General features: G+C 36.7%; 1 protein-coding gene across 3 annotated transcripts; it reads left to right on the top strand.

The window, feature by feature from the left end:
• The first annotated feature begins 2,367 nt into the window (after positions 1–2,367).
• On the top strand, positions 2,368–13,459 carry LOC131793643 (collagen alpha-1(XII) chain). 3 transcript variants are annotated; one of them, XM_059111079.2, is made up of 19 exons: positions 2,368–2,575; positions 3,270–3,311; positions 3,694–4,275; positions 4,667–4,693; positions 5,086–5,115; positions 5,359–5,397; positions 5,940–5,990; positions 6,147–6,197; positions 6,685–6,726; positions 6,904–7,542; positions 8,226–8,543; positions 9,071–9,127; positions 9,797–10,054; positions 10,369–10,662; positions 11,019–11,054; positions 11,235–11,566; positions 11,696–11,804; positions 12,185–12,333; positions 12,667–13,459. In XM_059111079.2, exons 1-18 carry the CDS (start codon positions 2,398–2,400, stop codon positions 12,316–12,318), a joined length of 3,219 nt encoding a protein of 1,072 aa, XP_058967062.2. In that variant the 5' UTR covers positions 2,368–2,397; the 3' UTR covers positions 12,319–12,333; positions 12,667–13,459. The 3 variants fall into 3 exon arrangements, with proteins under 3 accessions (XP_058967062.2, XP_058967063.2, XP_058967064.2); XM_059111080.2 differs by having other exon boundaries at positions 11,241–11,566; XM_059111081.2 differs by lacking the exon at positions 6,904–7,542.
• The last annotated feature ends 514 nt before the right edge of the window (positions 13,460–13,973 follow it).

Below are 13,973 nucleotides of genomic sequence, written 5' to 3' on the forward strand. Positions count from 1 at the left end.
ATTCCAGTGGTAATTATAATAGCATATTTGATCGCAGTAATCATGAAAAGCAGTTCTTTGGTAGACTTCCTTAAGCATATTTAATTACAACATATGTCGTCTCTGACTGCTTAATGGCGAATAGACAAATAGGTCATGCATAGAGGGTAACAAGGGATTTTCTTTACTTCTAAATTTTGCAGGTGCTTGTATGTCACGACATGCAGTTGCGTTCGTACGATTTTTCTTTGCAGATGTGAAAACAGACACCAATATGTAGTCAATTAAGTCCTCGGTATCGTGTAGTTTTTCTGATGATTATCTGGGTCCTATATTGAAATCTGTGGTGGTCAAATTTGTACGGGAGTCTTTACACGGCAATGATAGAGAAGAGAGAAGTTGTCTCTTAGCTACATTAAAATTTTGAACTTATCTTTGACCACTAAATGGCAGATAAGTAGTAGTATTACACTAGAATATGAATATCATTTCATGGACTCGCTTAAAGAAACTCGATACGAGCTGTATTGTGACTAAATATGTCAATTATCACAATTGTCTTGACTGGATCAGTTATGGCATCTATTGCTGGATGTACAATCGGCTGGCAAGTGGCGTACTCGACATGTTTAAAACAATTAATCTCATTAACCTCTCGAAGTTCCGTTACAAATTGGAGCTCCCGCATAATATATCTTTCCGATGCAGGTAGCATGGAAATTGTTTATTCACGTTTCTTTCAGCAACAGTAATAAACCAACTTTCTATTCTAAACATCCAATTCTGTATGTTGTTACTTTTGCGCTGTTTAAGTACATAAGTATCATACTTGACCTTTTATAATGTTATTTAACTGACAGAGAGCAGCAGGAAAGCAAAATGCAATCAAGGTCAAGATGATTCTCAAGAGCTGACCTGTTGGAGGAGATGAAAGCAAATTATTCCATATTTAACCACGTACAATTAAGAAGAAAGGATAAATCTCACCCATAGACATAATTTCTTGCATATGACTTTTTGGAAGTCATTTTGTGGTGTGGTTAACGTTTTGGGGACGATCATTTTGTTGAACCATTACAACCAGTTATTTTTCTGGTACCTGTAATTTTGCTTAAGAGACCACGATATTGCTGAGAACGTTACCTGATAATGACACTGGTCGGCACAATAGCGAACCAGAGCAGAGCAGAAAGCTTTGGCCAATTACAGATCGCAATAGACCATGATTTGCAAATAATTATTCAGGCGTGAAGTTAGATCCCACCCCTAAACATGCACTACAACAACTCTAAAATGAAACGAGGAGATTTCATTCCCTGCTTTTCTCTGGAGCTTACTACTTAAACTCATTTACAAAGTTGTAAAATCAGCTTTTTTGTACTAACGAAACACCAGAAGAGTCTATGGAAACTCTAATATGAAAATTGCGTGATACAAGCAGTTCAAATTGAGTCAAAGTTTTGCCAACGACTTGATTCTAAAAACCGGTTTCACACTCGTTGGACCCTTGCATACTGAACTACATCCAACTTGTAGGGGGTAGCGGGGGACCGATTGAAACTTAGTTTGTTTTTGTTAATTTACTTGCTTTGTTTTCGTTGCCTTTTTCTTTCAACTGAGTTCGACCCCCCTTTTTTTGTTGGTGTAGTGTCTAGAACAATTTCTGAATTCATCTCTTTGTAAACTTATTCAGACTTTTAGATGGCCACCGCTGTGCATGATGATTGATTATTCACAAATTTTCGCTTTCAAGTGGGTGATTTTAAGATGTTGCATTATTTTTAGAATGCGCTGCTGCGTTCATTATGGGTTTTGTTTGTTTCACTATAAGAACATTACCATCTCGAATTATTTTTTTGCATATCAATGCAAACCTTCGCTAAGAACTCTTCTTGAATAGGCATATCTTTGTATTTCATTTATTTTCTTGCAAATCAATCCAAACATTTGCTAAGAACTCTTCTTAAATCGGCACATCTATTTACTTCATTTATTTTAATTTCCTTATTTTTGGATTACCTTTGTTTTTAAGATAGGCCAGTTACTGAGCGCTGAGTGGTTCAAATGGATATGCTTTAACTATACGAAACAGAATTCTAGCTGGTTGTCTTCCACATGCTGTGTGAATCAGGAATAAAAATTCTCAAGAAAGCAGATTTGAAATTGTCCCTAATGATTTTCTCCCCAGTGTATACACATTAGTTTTCATTTAGCTTTTTGAAAGGAATTAAGTTGTTTTAAAAGCTACAACAGGTTATTGACAGATGTCAGTTAGGTGCCATCCCATGACTACCAATTAGATTGATCACAAATCAAAATATAAAATTTCGCTAACCCTAAAAAATTTTAACAAAGCGACTGGTGCACTTTTCTGGAGCCTTTGTTTAAGGTTCTCCCAAGAAAGACCGAAAGGATTGAATGTTATACAAATTGGGAGGAGACAATGTGATTAAGCGTGCCATCTTCGAGATAACACTTGCCATTTCAAGTGCCTGTAAAACTACATCAACCATGTTTTTGCATGAAAAAGGATCGTCTTTCCGATCACTTGGTTACTTCGTGTTTACGATTCATTGGATCGCCATTTTGTCGTCAGGTTTGGCATATGCGTCTCTTCTTTAAAGAGGCTGGAATGTTTATAATTTCTATAATAGCCATAATGAATATTCAGTGAATAGGTGCCCTGAAAACTTAAACTTTCGTTCCCAATTGGACAAAATCCCCAGTAAAAGATGAACATTGTGAATATATCATGGTCTTTATTAGTCCAGTATGCGAACTATAGTATAGATGTCTTATCCTTTCTCCAAACCCCTAAGGAGATGAACATCAACATTTTTAATCTTATCCATCGCATCGTTTCATCTGAACATTATTAAGAGTCATTAAGATTCCCACGACGCGCGAATTTTCATAATAGAATTGACACAGCGTAGCTTGTAGGGTGGTTATCAGCTGACGGTAATATCTTGCCATCATAGAAAATAGGATATAAAACAGTGGCCTTCAATAACTAATACCCGTTTATGCAAAGAAAAAGTAGTGCTTCTCCGTCCATAGAATGTAGTATAGCGGTAGAAGTTGGTCATCGTCAGATCACATTTCGAAAAATTTTTCATCAATTGCTTAAAGAAAGTGAACATTCGTGTGAGTCGTGCTTAAATACCAATTTGCGATATGATTTCAAAGATCTTTTATTTTAAGCAAACTATGCGCTACAACATAAGGCTTCCACCTGAGCTGCTGTTCGCACACACCATCTCAAAGGAAATGTATTTATTTTCTTTTAGGCTCAAAAGTCAATGACACTCAGGAGGTGGCGAATTTAATGGGTAAGATAAACATGTATCACGCTAATTGAATTAAGGTGGACGCAATGTCGATTGGTTAATGCACTCAACTTCTCTTCGAATCGAAAGCTCCAAGGTCCAGCCGTAGCAGAGCCATTTTGTTGAGTGAATGTAAGCTCATGCAGGGAACAAAATCAGCGGTTGGAACAAAATAAAATAATTTGTGTTAAGTCTGCCATCCAAAAAACTTAATTTTTGTTTTTGGTTAATTTATGGAGAGGGGAGTTGTTTGCCTCGTGTGAAGCGCAAATGGTAAAAATCATACTATATTTTAAAAGCTCAACGCAATTCATTCAAATTCAGCAATCATAGTTCGTTAATTTGGTGAAAAAACGGAACTCAATTTCTTATATTATCTATACAGGTCAACTCTTTGATGATAGCAAAGCGTGCAACACCCTTACTATGGAACTCGGCTTCCTTGTATCAGGCAGCTATAAAGAATCAAAGGACAAGAGTGAAATGACGTTCAGAAAAGCATTACGCTTTGTAAGAAATATGGCACAAAAGGCAAAGGTTTCCGATTCGGGAACCCATATTGGCCTCGTCGTGTATGGCAAGAAGCCTTATTTGGCGTTTGACTTCAACCAATACTTTGAAATATCTAGTCTCTCGCAAGCCATTGAAGAAGTGAAAACGCCCATTGCTGGGAGCAACCTTGGAGAGGCCCTTTCGTTTACCAAGAACCAGCTATACGATAAAAGCGCGCGTCCAAATATTCCAAAGACGTTAATTGTTCTTTTATCCAAAAGATCGGAAGACGCCATTGGTCACGCTGTGAAGGATCTGAAGGATGTTGGAGTGAAAATTCTTACAGTGGGGATTGGTGGTGAAAACGATCCTTTAGAAATGAGTGACTCAGCTTCAGATATTCAGAATACTTTGATATCAGATGAAAATCATTTGGACACTTTGGAGACAAAATTAGCCCCAAAACTATGCCGAGGTAAATATTACTCATCAGTATCGGCCATTCTATTTTAGAATTAATGTCAAGCAAGAACATGTTGTTGAAATTTCGATCTATAGTCCTTATTTACTCCATCTTAAGTGGTTTTCTAGTTTTCTTATGATCTCCATGCTCGAGTTTCTCTCTAATGTTCATTATTTCTTACCTTGAAATTTAGGCCCGGAAATCAGACTTGCACTATTGAAGTAAATATGAACATGTTTACAAGAGCTATTTCGAACTTAATGTTTTGAGTACTATTTGCTTTAGTAATCAATAGCCCTTAATTAATGATATATTTGCTTTTACATTTATAAATAAATAAATAGCTCCTTTTGCAAAATCAGAAATTTCTTCATTTTACTTTTATCTTTTTGTTCCCTGCCAGATGTAATTGAAGGAAGCAGCTCCCAAGGTTTGTTACTCTCAGTTACCCTTTTTAATATTAAACATTGCTTGAAGGCTGATGTGACAAGTAATTGTTTATATCATTATTTTTTCCATTGAGGGCTATTGGAACTCAAAGATAGCAAAAGTCACCTTGCGCCGTAATCGGAGTTGTTCTCTCTTTAGATCGGTTAATTTGTTATGTTGAGCACGGTGCACACATGTTACTCCCAGCATACATCAATGTGGGTAGAAGAGGAATTTACTGAAATATAACATGGAGAAATCGTTGAAATACCGTCAAAAAATATAATGTCGAGAATGAAGCTTTACCTCAATTTTCTGTCACATTGATCGCTTTGTAATATCAAAAGTAAATGTTCACGTTTCTCTTCTTACTTTACATGGTGCAATTGGAAGAAGTGACACCAGATGACTCAGACTCTGCGAGTGAGTATGGAAACGATCATTTTTGATGAGCCATATGACTTGATTTCTCAAATATGCGAGCTGCCGGTTTACGCTCATCAAAATCTGAAGTTACAGAAGAGAATATAATGGCAAAATTTGACAAATCAGGAAGTGAGAATCATAAAATATAAGTAATAAACTTGACAGAGACGCAGTATTCTGCAACATTTATCTCTCTAAAATGTTAAAATTAACGTCTTTTTTTTTTCTTATGAACCAAAGTGCAAACAGAAGTGACATTGGGTGGCTCTGAAGCAGCGAGTAAGTATAGACTCAGTCAATCGTTATAAAATATTTTGACTTTACTCCTGTACCTTCCAATTGCAAGCTTCCGTCAATGCCCATCAAGAATTAATAATATATAGAGCAAACTAATTTCCCGGGTTGTCTTACATACACTAACGATTAAATTGCCATTTAGTCCTTGATTCCTTAGCCACGCACTGAAGTCCTGTGCTAAGAGTCTATTGAAATCATTGCACCTACAGAAGTAGTCCCAGAAAGGTCGCAGGAATAGCTTAAATACTTTAACTGCACTGTGATTTTGCTTTTCTTTCAAGGCAAAAATGGTACTAATTTCAAAGAGGGCAATAGAGAACGCAATTACTATCTTATCCTATGTTACAAGTATCAAAACCTGACTATTTTATCACGATGTTCACAGGTCTTGTTACCCCCCCCCCCCCCGCCCTTCCCCCTTCCTCCACTTCCCACCTTGCAGACCTTGTCAAATCCTAAAATAATAAGTGACTAAAGTAACTGAGTGTTGACTGACGTTTTCTTTTTCTTTCAAATTATTTAAGTGAACCCAAGCGAGGAGCCAGATCCTGAAATTATCACTGTAACGCCAGATGGTAATAACTTATACGAAATCATTAGAGTCGATGAGCAAAATGTTATTCAGGGGGCAAACTGGAAATTTTGTTGATAACTTTAATAGCTTACTTACTAAGTGTTGTCGCAAATTCTCCAAAAAAATTCCAACGAATAATTTTTTTAATCTGTTTTAGAGACTCCAAGCGAAGAAACCGATACAGGAGCCATCTCGAACTCTCCAAATGGTAGGTTTTCTTGATAGATTAGTAAGAGGTATTCCATTTTTTCGAGTCATGAGAAAATGTTGCAAGATTTAAGGGTTTAATACAAAAGGTGGAATTAGAGTTGGTCCACACTTTGGAACAAAGTTCTCTAGTTTGAGATGTTTAGCTTTGCGAGCGCGGAGTTGATCTTTTTCTAATAATATTTCGAGTTTATACGCCGTTTAACATGAAAATTGAAGCTTTCGATCTCGTAGAATCGTGTAATTTGCGAGGAAAAATTTTGAGGTTTAGGTTTAACAAAATTTTTGTAGAAGACTATTTTAAAACAAACTCTTCTCGTTTGTACATTTCATTTAAAATTTCTTTGAAACTTTGACCACTTGAGTACTCAACTGTACAAAATGCATGTAAGAACAACGTCTGGATTAAAAATAAGGCCGACTCCTAACCCCTGACACGGAAAAAACTTGAGAAACTTAACTCAAAATCATGAAAATTGTCTCATCAGCAATAAATTCGCCGAAGAAGCCAAATATTGAAGAAAATAAAGGTAACACATCATTTTTTTGTTCATAAAACTATAATCAATTAATCAAAAATGTCAATATATCAGATATACAACTGGATCAGTTTATCCAACACATGAGGCTGTTTTTCCCTGCCAGTGTAGAGATAGGAAGCCAAATGTCCCTGAGTGAGGAATCCAACCAAATCTATTGCCTCGCAGGTCCACGGGCTAACAAGGTGGATCTCGTGTTTCTTGTTCAGAGCTCCGGGAAGATGGGTGTTCCTAACTGGATTCGCACTGTTTTGTTTATGAAATATGTGGCTGATGCTTTTGATGTCTCAAAAATGGAATCAAGGCTTGGTCTTGTCGTGGAGGGAAGAACGTTTCACGTTGTTGTAGACTTCAACAGAATCACTAAAAAGAAACTTTTACTTAGTGCTATTGGCCTGATACCGCTTCCATTTGGTGATCAGAAAATAGGCCAAGGCTTGACCGACGTGAGAGAACTTGTCTTGAATCCTAGTGGCCGACCTAACGTCCCTCATATTTTGATTGTGGTAACAGATGGAAAGTCTTCAGATGACGTAACACAACCTTTGAAGTCGCTTGAGAAAAGTGGCGTGGAAATATTTGCCGTTGGGTTCGGAAACAAGATTTCACTTGGTCAATTGGAAAAAATTGCTAGTTATCCGAGTTCAACACATGTATTCCACGGTGACTTTAAGGAGGCCGTGAAACTTGCAAGCAAAATAGTTGCTCAAATTTACGAGAAAAATTTTTGCGGTGGATTGGACGCTCTTTTGAAAAAGCTTTTACTCAGAAAAGCAAGGAAATCAGGAAAAAAGAAGAATGCCAATGGTAGATAATGGCTTCATTCTTTGTGTGGGAATCTTCATTGTTTTTCTTTTCTCCATCTTTTAAGAAGCCTAATATGCGGCTTTGATGGTCGATACATAAATGAACCTGCTGAGTGTGGTACGGTTTTCATACTGGGTCACTAGTTAAATCCATCTGTTTCTCTTGAGTGGACATATGGTAAAAATGGACCTAATAGAAGGATATCTTTTTCCTTTTCTTTCTTTCAAGCTCTGCCTCATCTCTCTCTTGTTAGAGATGAAACACGAACGAAAAACAAACAAACCAACAATGAAGAAGGTCGACAACAGGGCTAAGAAATTACGCGTTATCCGAAAAAAATGTTGACGCTTGATGCTAAGTGCAGCTGGCACGATTCGACTCTTTTCACTTTAAGAATTTGAATCAAAAAGCCCTTCGTTGCACTACTCCTATCCTAATAGCTAGGTTAAAAGAGAAATCGACAGGATAACAGAACATGTGTAGCAACGATCTATTCATATTTCTGCATTACGTCTTTCACATGAAATATTATTTTTTTGTGATCACATATGCCCCAAAAGCTGATAAGCGAGGTTACACCTACGCCATGCCTCATGATTTGCCACTGATATCCATGTATATGAATCGGTATGAATTTTTCATCTATAAAGTATAGAACATATGCCTCGTATCTTTATTTGCAGTGCATGCAATTCGCAAGCCCATCCCCAGCCATGATGCTACAAATAGAAAAGAAGCACAAGTGGAAAGCAGCTCAAGCGATGATGACACCTTCGAGGACGCGATGGTTAATCCTCCGTCAAATCACTCTAACATCTTAGATGCGCTGTTCGAGAGCAGCTACCGAGACAACAGAACAATAGAACCATTCAGAGAAACATCTAAAATGTACAAGACAGAACCAAACTCAATCCCTCAAAATGGGACGTCCCCATACGATGACCATGATGAAAGAGATGAGTCCACTACAAATGACAGCAGCGGTGCTAACATGACAACAGGTACCATTCTATTCCCCTTTTTTTTTCAATAACCGAAGAGAAAAAAAAAGTGCGGACGAAAGAAATCAACCGAAATGTTTGCATAATTCAGATGGTCTATGAGCGACATTCTGTTGCCCTCTGCCATCTTGGTGCTTCCATACTTTCCGAAAAGACGGACGCAAACTTTCTATATATGGGATAGAAAGTTATAAACTATATACCCTGCAGATACGTGATGGCAAATGATACCAGCATAAAAATAACTTTTGGCTTTTAATATTGTAATCTAAACAGGCTTGGTTTTCAATAACTATTCGTAATGGAGGTAAAGATAAATCTTTAGGTGGCCAAATTATTAAAAAATCTGTGGCGTTGCAAGTCTTTCTGGTTTTTTTTTTAATGAAAAAGTACCTTTAAAGGCATTTGTAATCTGTAGTTTTCACTTCACAAATGAAGACATCACCTCAAAGTGTTTTTATTTTTGAAATTCAATTTTGAAAGTAATGAAACCACTCTGAATTTCTCTATCCCGTTTTTCATTTTAGAGAGCACTACAGAATCCAATAATAAACACATTGCACTCAAGGACCTAGTAAATAAAGGTAAGCCCTATGTGCTGGCCAAAGAGCTGTAGAAAATATCTTTCGTTTTTGAAATTCAGTTTACATTGCCCTCTTCCTCTGCCCTCCTTTCATTCTTTTTGTATTCACAAGCAGCGCACGTGATTTCGCAAATTAGACATTGAAAACTGACGTGCACATTTTTCGCCCACTTTTGTCATTTGTTTTACAGAGTTGTTAGTTAGTTGTATCGAGCTTTGTTCGCGCAAATTTTTACCCGTTGTTCGCAATTTCAAGAATTTTCGGAGTTTTCATTTTAGCCAAATGCTGTGGCTATTTAAAAAAAGTTCAATATATAATTTTCTACTGAGTTTGAACTTTAGGCTCTTTTTTCGTAAATGGAGTTTTTACAAGGGTCAGATATTTTGATTGTGTGATACGTTTTATTAAATTTATTATTTCCTCCTCGCCATCCTACCTCTTACTGCGCTCTCAACGTTTTCCTGTCGATGCTCGTGCATTGGTGCAAAACGGGTGCTCGGAGACAATTGTACAGAAGATATATTTTCATATTCTCTATCTTAATTCCATTGGTAACCAGTTTCCTAAATCTTACATAATAACGAGAACCACCACTGCATTTCACTTTCACAAAAATGTTGGTTTTACTCTTCCCTTAAACCCTTCTAATGATGCATTCTGGTGTTACAGTTTGCTCTGCAAAAGCCGATATTGGAATCCTGATTGATGGCTCATCATCAGTAACGGAAGCTAACTTCGCCAAGTTGTTAGACTTTACAAAGAGCCTGTCTAAATCCTTCTCGGTGTCTAAGGATCACACCCACATTGCAGTTGCCACCGCGTCCAGAGGTCCGCGCATGAGTTTTGATTTTGAGGGATTCAATGACATTCCGAGCCTCGACACAGCAATATCCCGCATATCATACAATGGTGGACCATTTTTGTTAGGTAATTGGGCAAGTGGACCATCAAATTTACTGATTTAAGCCAGTTACGAATTAAAGCTTAAACGTCATTTAAAGAGGTGACTTGAGAGTAACGTGGTAAGCAGAACCATAACGGTGACTTCCGTTGTTAACAATTAAAAAGTGAGAATCACTTGTTGGTTTGGCTTTATGAGAACCTACACTACATTTATGTATCTAAATATTCCAAATTCGTGTGAATATTTAACAGATAACCTTCCCATGACATGAAAAAAAAATAGATATGAACTAGTATTTGAAATTTTATCTCAATATACTCTTTATTACTCATTGCAGGATCAAGTCTAACTGGCGTAAAAACCAGCTGGTTTAAGAATAGTGGTCGTAAAAGTATTCCTCAACTTCTTCTTGTCCTGGCCACTGCATCATCAATTGATGACATCGCAGTACCGTCACGTGAGATGCGAGACCGAGGTGTTCGAATTGAGGCCGTGGGGATTGGGTCTGGGTTTGAAGGGGGGCAGCTGAAAGAGATAGCAACACATCCTGCACAAGATCACGTGCTGGCTGTATCCAAATATGAGCTGCTACCTATGATTAGACCGCTGCTGACCTTCAGGATGTGCAGAGGTAAGATTTGTATCAGCGAAGCGATAAAACCAGCGATAGTGCCGACTTTTTTAATTGTGAGGCCTACTTTCTCCACATTATTTTAATACCACGATGTTCAATACATATTCTTTGTTGATATCGTATGTTATACTACAATCTCTTCCCAATAGAGGAATAAAATCTTTCATAATAATTTATGGGAACAAGCTGAGTACCTTATTGACAAAAATTAAACGCCCTCATTTTTATACCAAGATTGCCATTAACATTTACAAGTTGTAACTGAGGTTGAACATATCAAGTTCTGCGATTGCAACATATCACTCAGTTTTGTAGCAGTCACTTACATGATTTAATGATTTATGAATCTACAGCTGTCGGAGGGAAACTTATTGCAAGACCAGATTCAGGTAAAATTTTTATTTATAATTCTTTTATAGTCTTTTCAAAGAGCGTGTCATTCTAGTTTTTGAAACGTTGAGCGGCCTCAATATACGTTTCTATACATTCATTTAATTCAGTGTTTTAATTCCTAAAAAACTGTCGTAAGTGATGAAGGTTTTGTAACGGAATATTTAAAATTTTTAAAGATGCAGATCCTGATCCTGATGTAATGGTATCTAATTCATCTACTGCTGCTAATCAAACTATTACGAATGAGCAGCAGCCACTACCTGGAATCAACCACGTAAAAAACGATTCAAATGTTGGCAAGGAAATGACAGTAGATCCAACCATGAAACAAGAAAGACAGCCAAGTAAACTGGCAGCTACCTTAAAGCAGTTGGATCAATACAAAATGATTCGCCAACAAAAGAATTTGGAAAATAGCAGCACAGAACAACAAGATGCAATAGAACACAACTCAACTGCAACAAATAAATCGCAACAAGATGAGATTGAGAAAGAAAAGCTCAGGAAGGTAATTGTACAAAGAATCTATCATCTATTCTTTCAACACCTATCGCCTTGTGGTCAAAACCCGATTTCTTATTATGAGGTGGCTATAAAATCTTTGACGGTCCGATAATAGTAAGGTCACTCTTTTCAGGATATAAGAAGAAAGCTTTATTCGTTGATACGTCGGCTTGGCGGAACAAAGAAAGACGTAAGGGCTGCTTACAGATCTATCATCTACAACATAAATGGACACCACGATAGTAAGTATTCCCATTGTTGTCGCACTAAACGTGCACGCCAGATTCTCTATCCTCTACATGTACATCTACCTTTCCTTTTTTTCAATTTAAGTACCCTCGTCAAGCACCCTTTTGGTTTATATTTACGATTGGACGTTAATCTCTAAAATTAATGCCTACAACGTTTCTCGACAGTTGACCACCATTTTCCAAGAAAACAGAATTTTGCATAGTGTTCCTATGGACAAGGTCATTTTTTCCTTATCCTGTCCGTGCTTATTATCTCTCCCGAAAACCTTCAGTGTCTCTTTGTTTGGTAGTTTCAACAGGATAGAGATAACAAAGTTGCATGACATGCAGATTATATATATTTTCGCTAATTCCACCCCTCATTACTACAGCTGAATACTGCAAAGACCACCACGATCTGTGCAAACAATGGAATACAGATAACCTTTGTGAAAAGGGGAACGATATCATTGATGCACAATCCGTGCAGAGAGTGTGTCCAAAATCCTGCCAAGTCTGTTTCTGATATCTGGTGTCTCAGGTTTGTTATCTCATGAAATGGCCCTAATTATAGGATCTCTAGCCTGAGCGTAATTTACCTTACCAAAAGATGTTATATCATGAAAAAAAACCAAACAAACAAACAAAAAACCAGAAAGAAAAAAGCGAGCAAAAATTGACAAATAATGAAAGAAGTGATTTTCTGCCCACCAGAGATATTTCCGAATATAGGTCGACAGGTCTGTTATTAAAACAATTAAAAATCATCCCTGGGCAAAGAGAAAAATGAGAAAGGAAAAAACCACTTTATCACAGATTGGAATTTATGTTTGAGCTTTGTCGTGACTTGAACCACCTTTGTTTTCTTCAACAGGAGATTCCGATGAACGAGCACAGAAGTTATCAGTAGCTTACAGTATGACAAGAATGGAAATGTTTAGTTATCAAAAATTTGATAGATAAGTTAAGGGACAGAATTAAAGATCGTTACCATATTTGTAAATTAGCTTCGATTATGTAAGTATAGGTCGATCACTTTTAGGCTTTAAAAATGCTTATAAATACTTTACTTTAGAGCGTATCGGCAGCATTAAATCACACAGTGTTTAAAGATCATTTGACAAATTGATCTTTTTTAAGGAAGAAATGTAATTCTGAGGAGAAAAGCGTTCCTTACTGCATGGCATGAAATATGAAGAGAGTCTGTATCTGTTTTGAAATACATGAGCAATATCTTTGAGTTTTCTCAGTCTTCAGTCGTTTAATATGGGTTCCTTACAAATGAAAATATTAGAGAGAGTAATATTGTATTCTCGTATGGGTATAATTCCGCAATGACGCAGAGTAAAAAATTATATACAATCCAGAGATTATATCCAAGAAAAGAGAACACATCGTTGGGATAGCTAAGCTGCTAATTCATAAGTGCCTTCATCTCTTTTTTAACTTTTTCCTTTTCTTTTCTTTTCTTCCATTCATCTTTTTCCGTCCCCTGTGTTTTTTCTTATGTTACTCTATTTTACACTGAACTAATCTAATGTTTGGAAATATATCGATCAGATAATTATACCTGCTAAGTACTCACAGCATCAATAAATAGTTATCTGATGCGTAGGTAAATGATTAAATACGATGTATTTTAGGAATAAATTTAAACAAATAAGGAAAGAAATATATCTTTTGGAACAAACAATCTCCTCGGTATATGTAGCAAGATATATATTTTGATAAGCTGGAGTGAGGTAAAGGCTGCAAAAAATCAGCTGCAGGTTTTTCTATTTTTTCCCAGCAACTGTTTAAAGAAACAAATATTGACATACCCTTGCCAACCACACACTTCTTGACAAATTTTTGCTGCAAATTATATCCAAAGGTTGCAATATTTAGGCAAATTGATTTCATGTCTGCCCGAAACATACATTTTCGAGATGTAGTAAGCGGTTTCAAGTTTTTCCTCCCTGCTGCTATACTTTGATACTATCACAGCGTCATTTAGTTGATTTCTAGTATGAATGCATAAGCATTTGGTGGACTGCTTATTTTCCTTTAGATTGTGTGCTTCTGGGCCGAAGGCGGAAAACCCTTGTCCCTTCTTCATTACCAAAAAAAAAAAAAAAAAGATATTAGTAACAACCAAGCTTCGAGGGGAAAATATTTTTAGCTTAAGTCAAATTCGGGCAA

The sequence above is a fragment of the Pocillopora verrucosa genome, chromosome 9, assembly GCF_036669915.1.
Source record: "Pocillopora verrucosa isolate sample1 chromosome 9, ASM3666991v2, whole genome shotgun sequence".
In the NCBI taxonomy this organism is placed as follows: domain Eukaryota; kingdom Metazoa; phylum Cnidaria; class Anthozoa; order Scleractinia; family Pocilloporidae; genus Pocillopora; species Pocillopora verrucosa.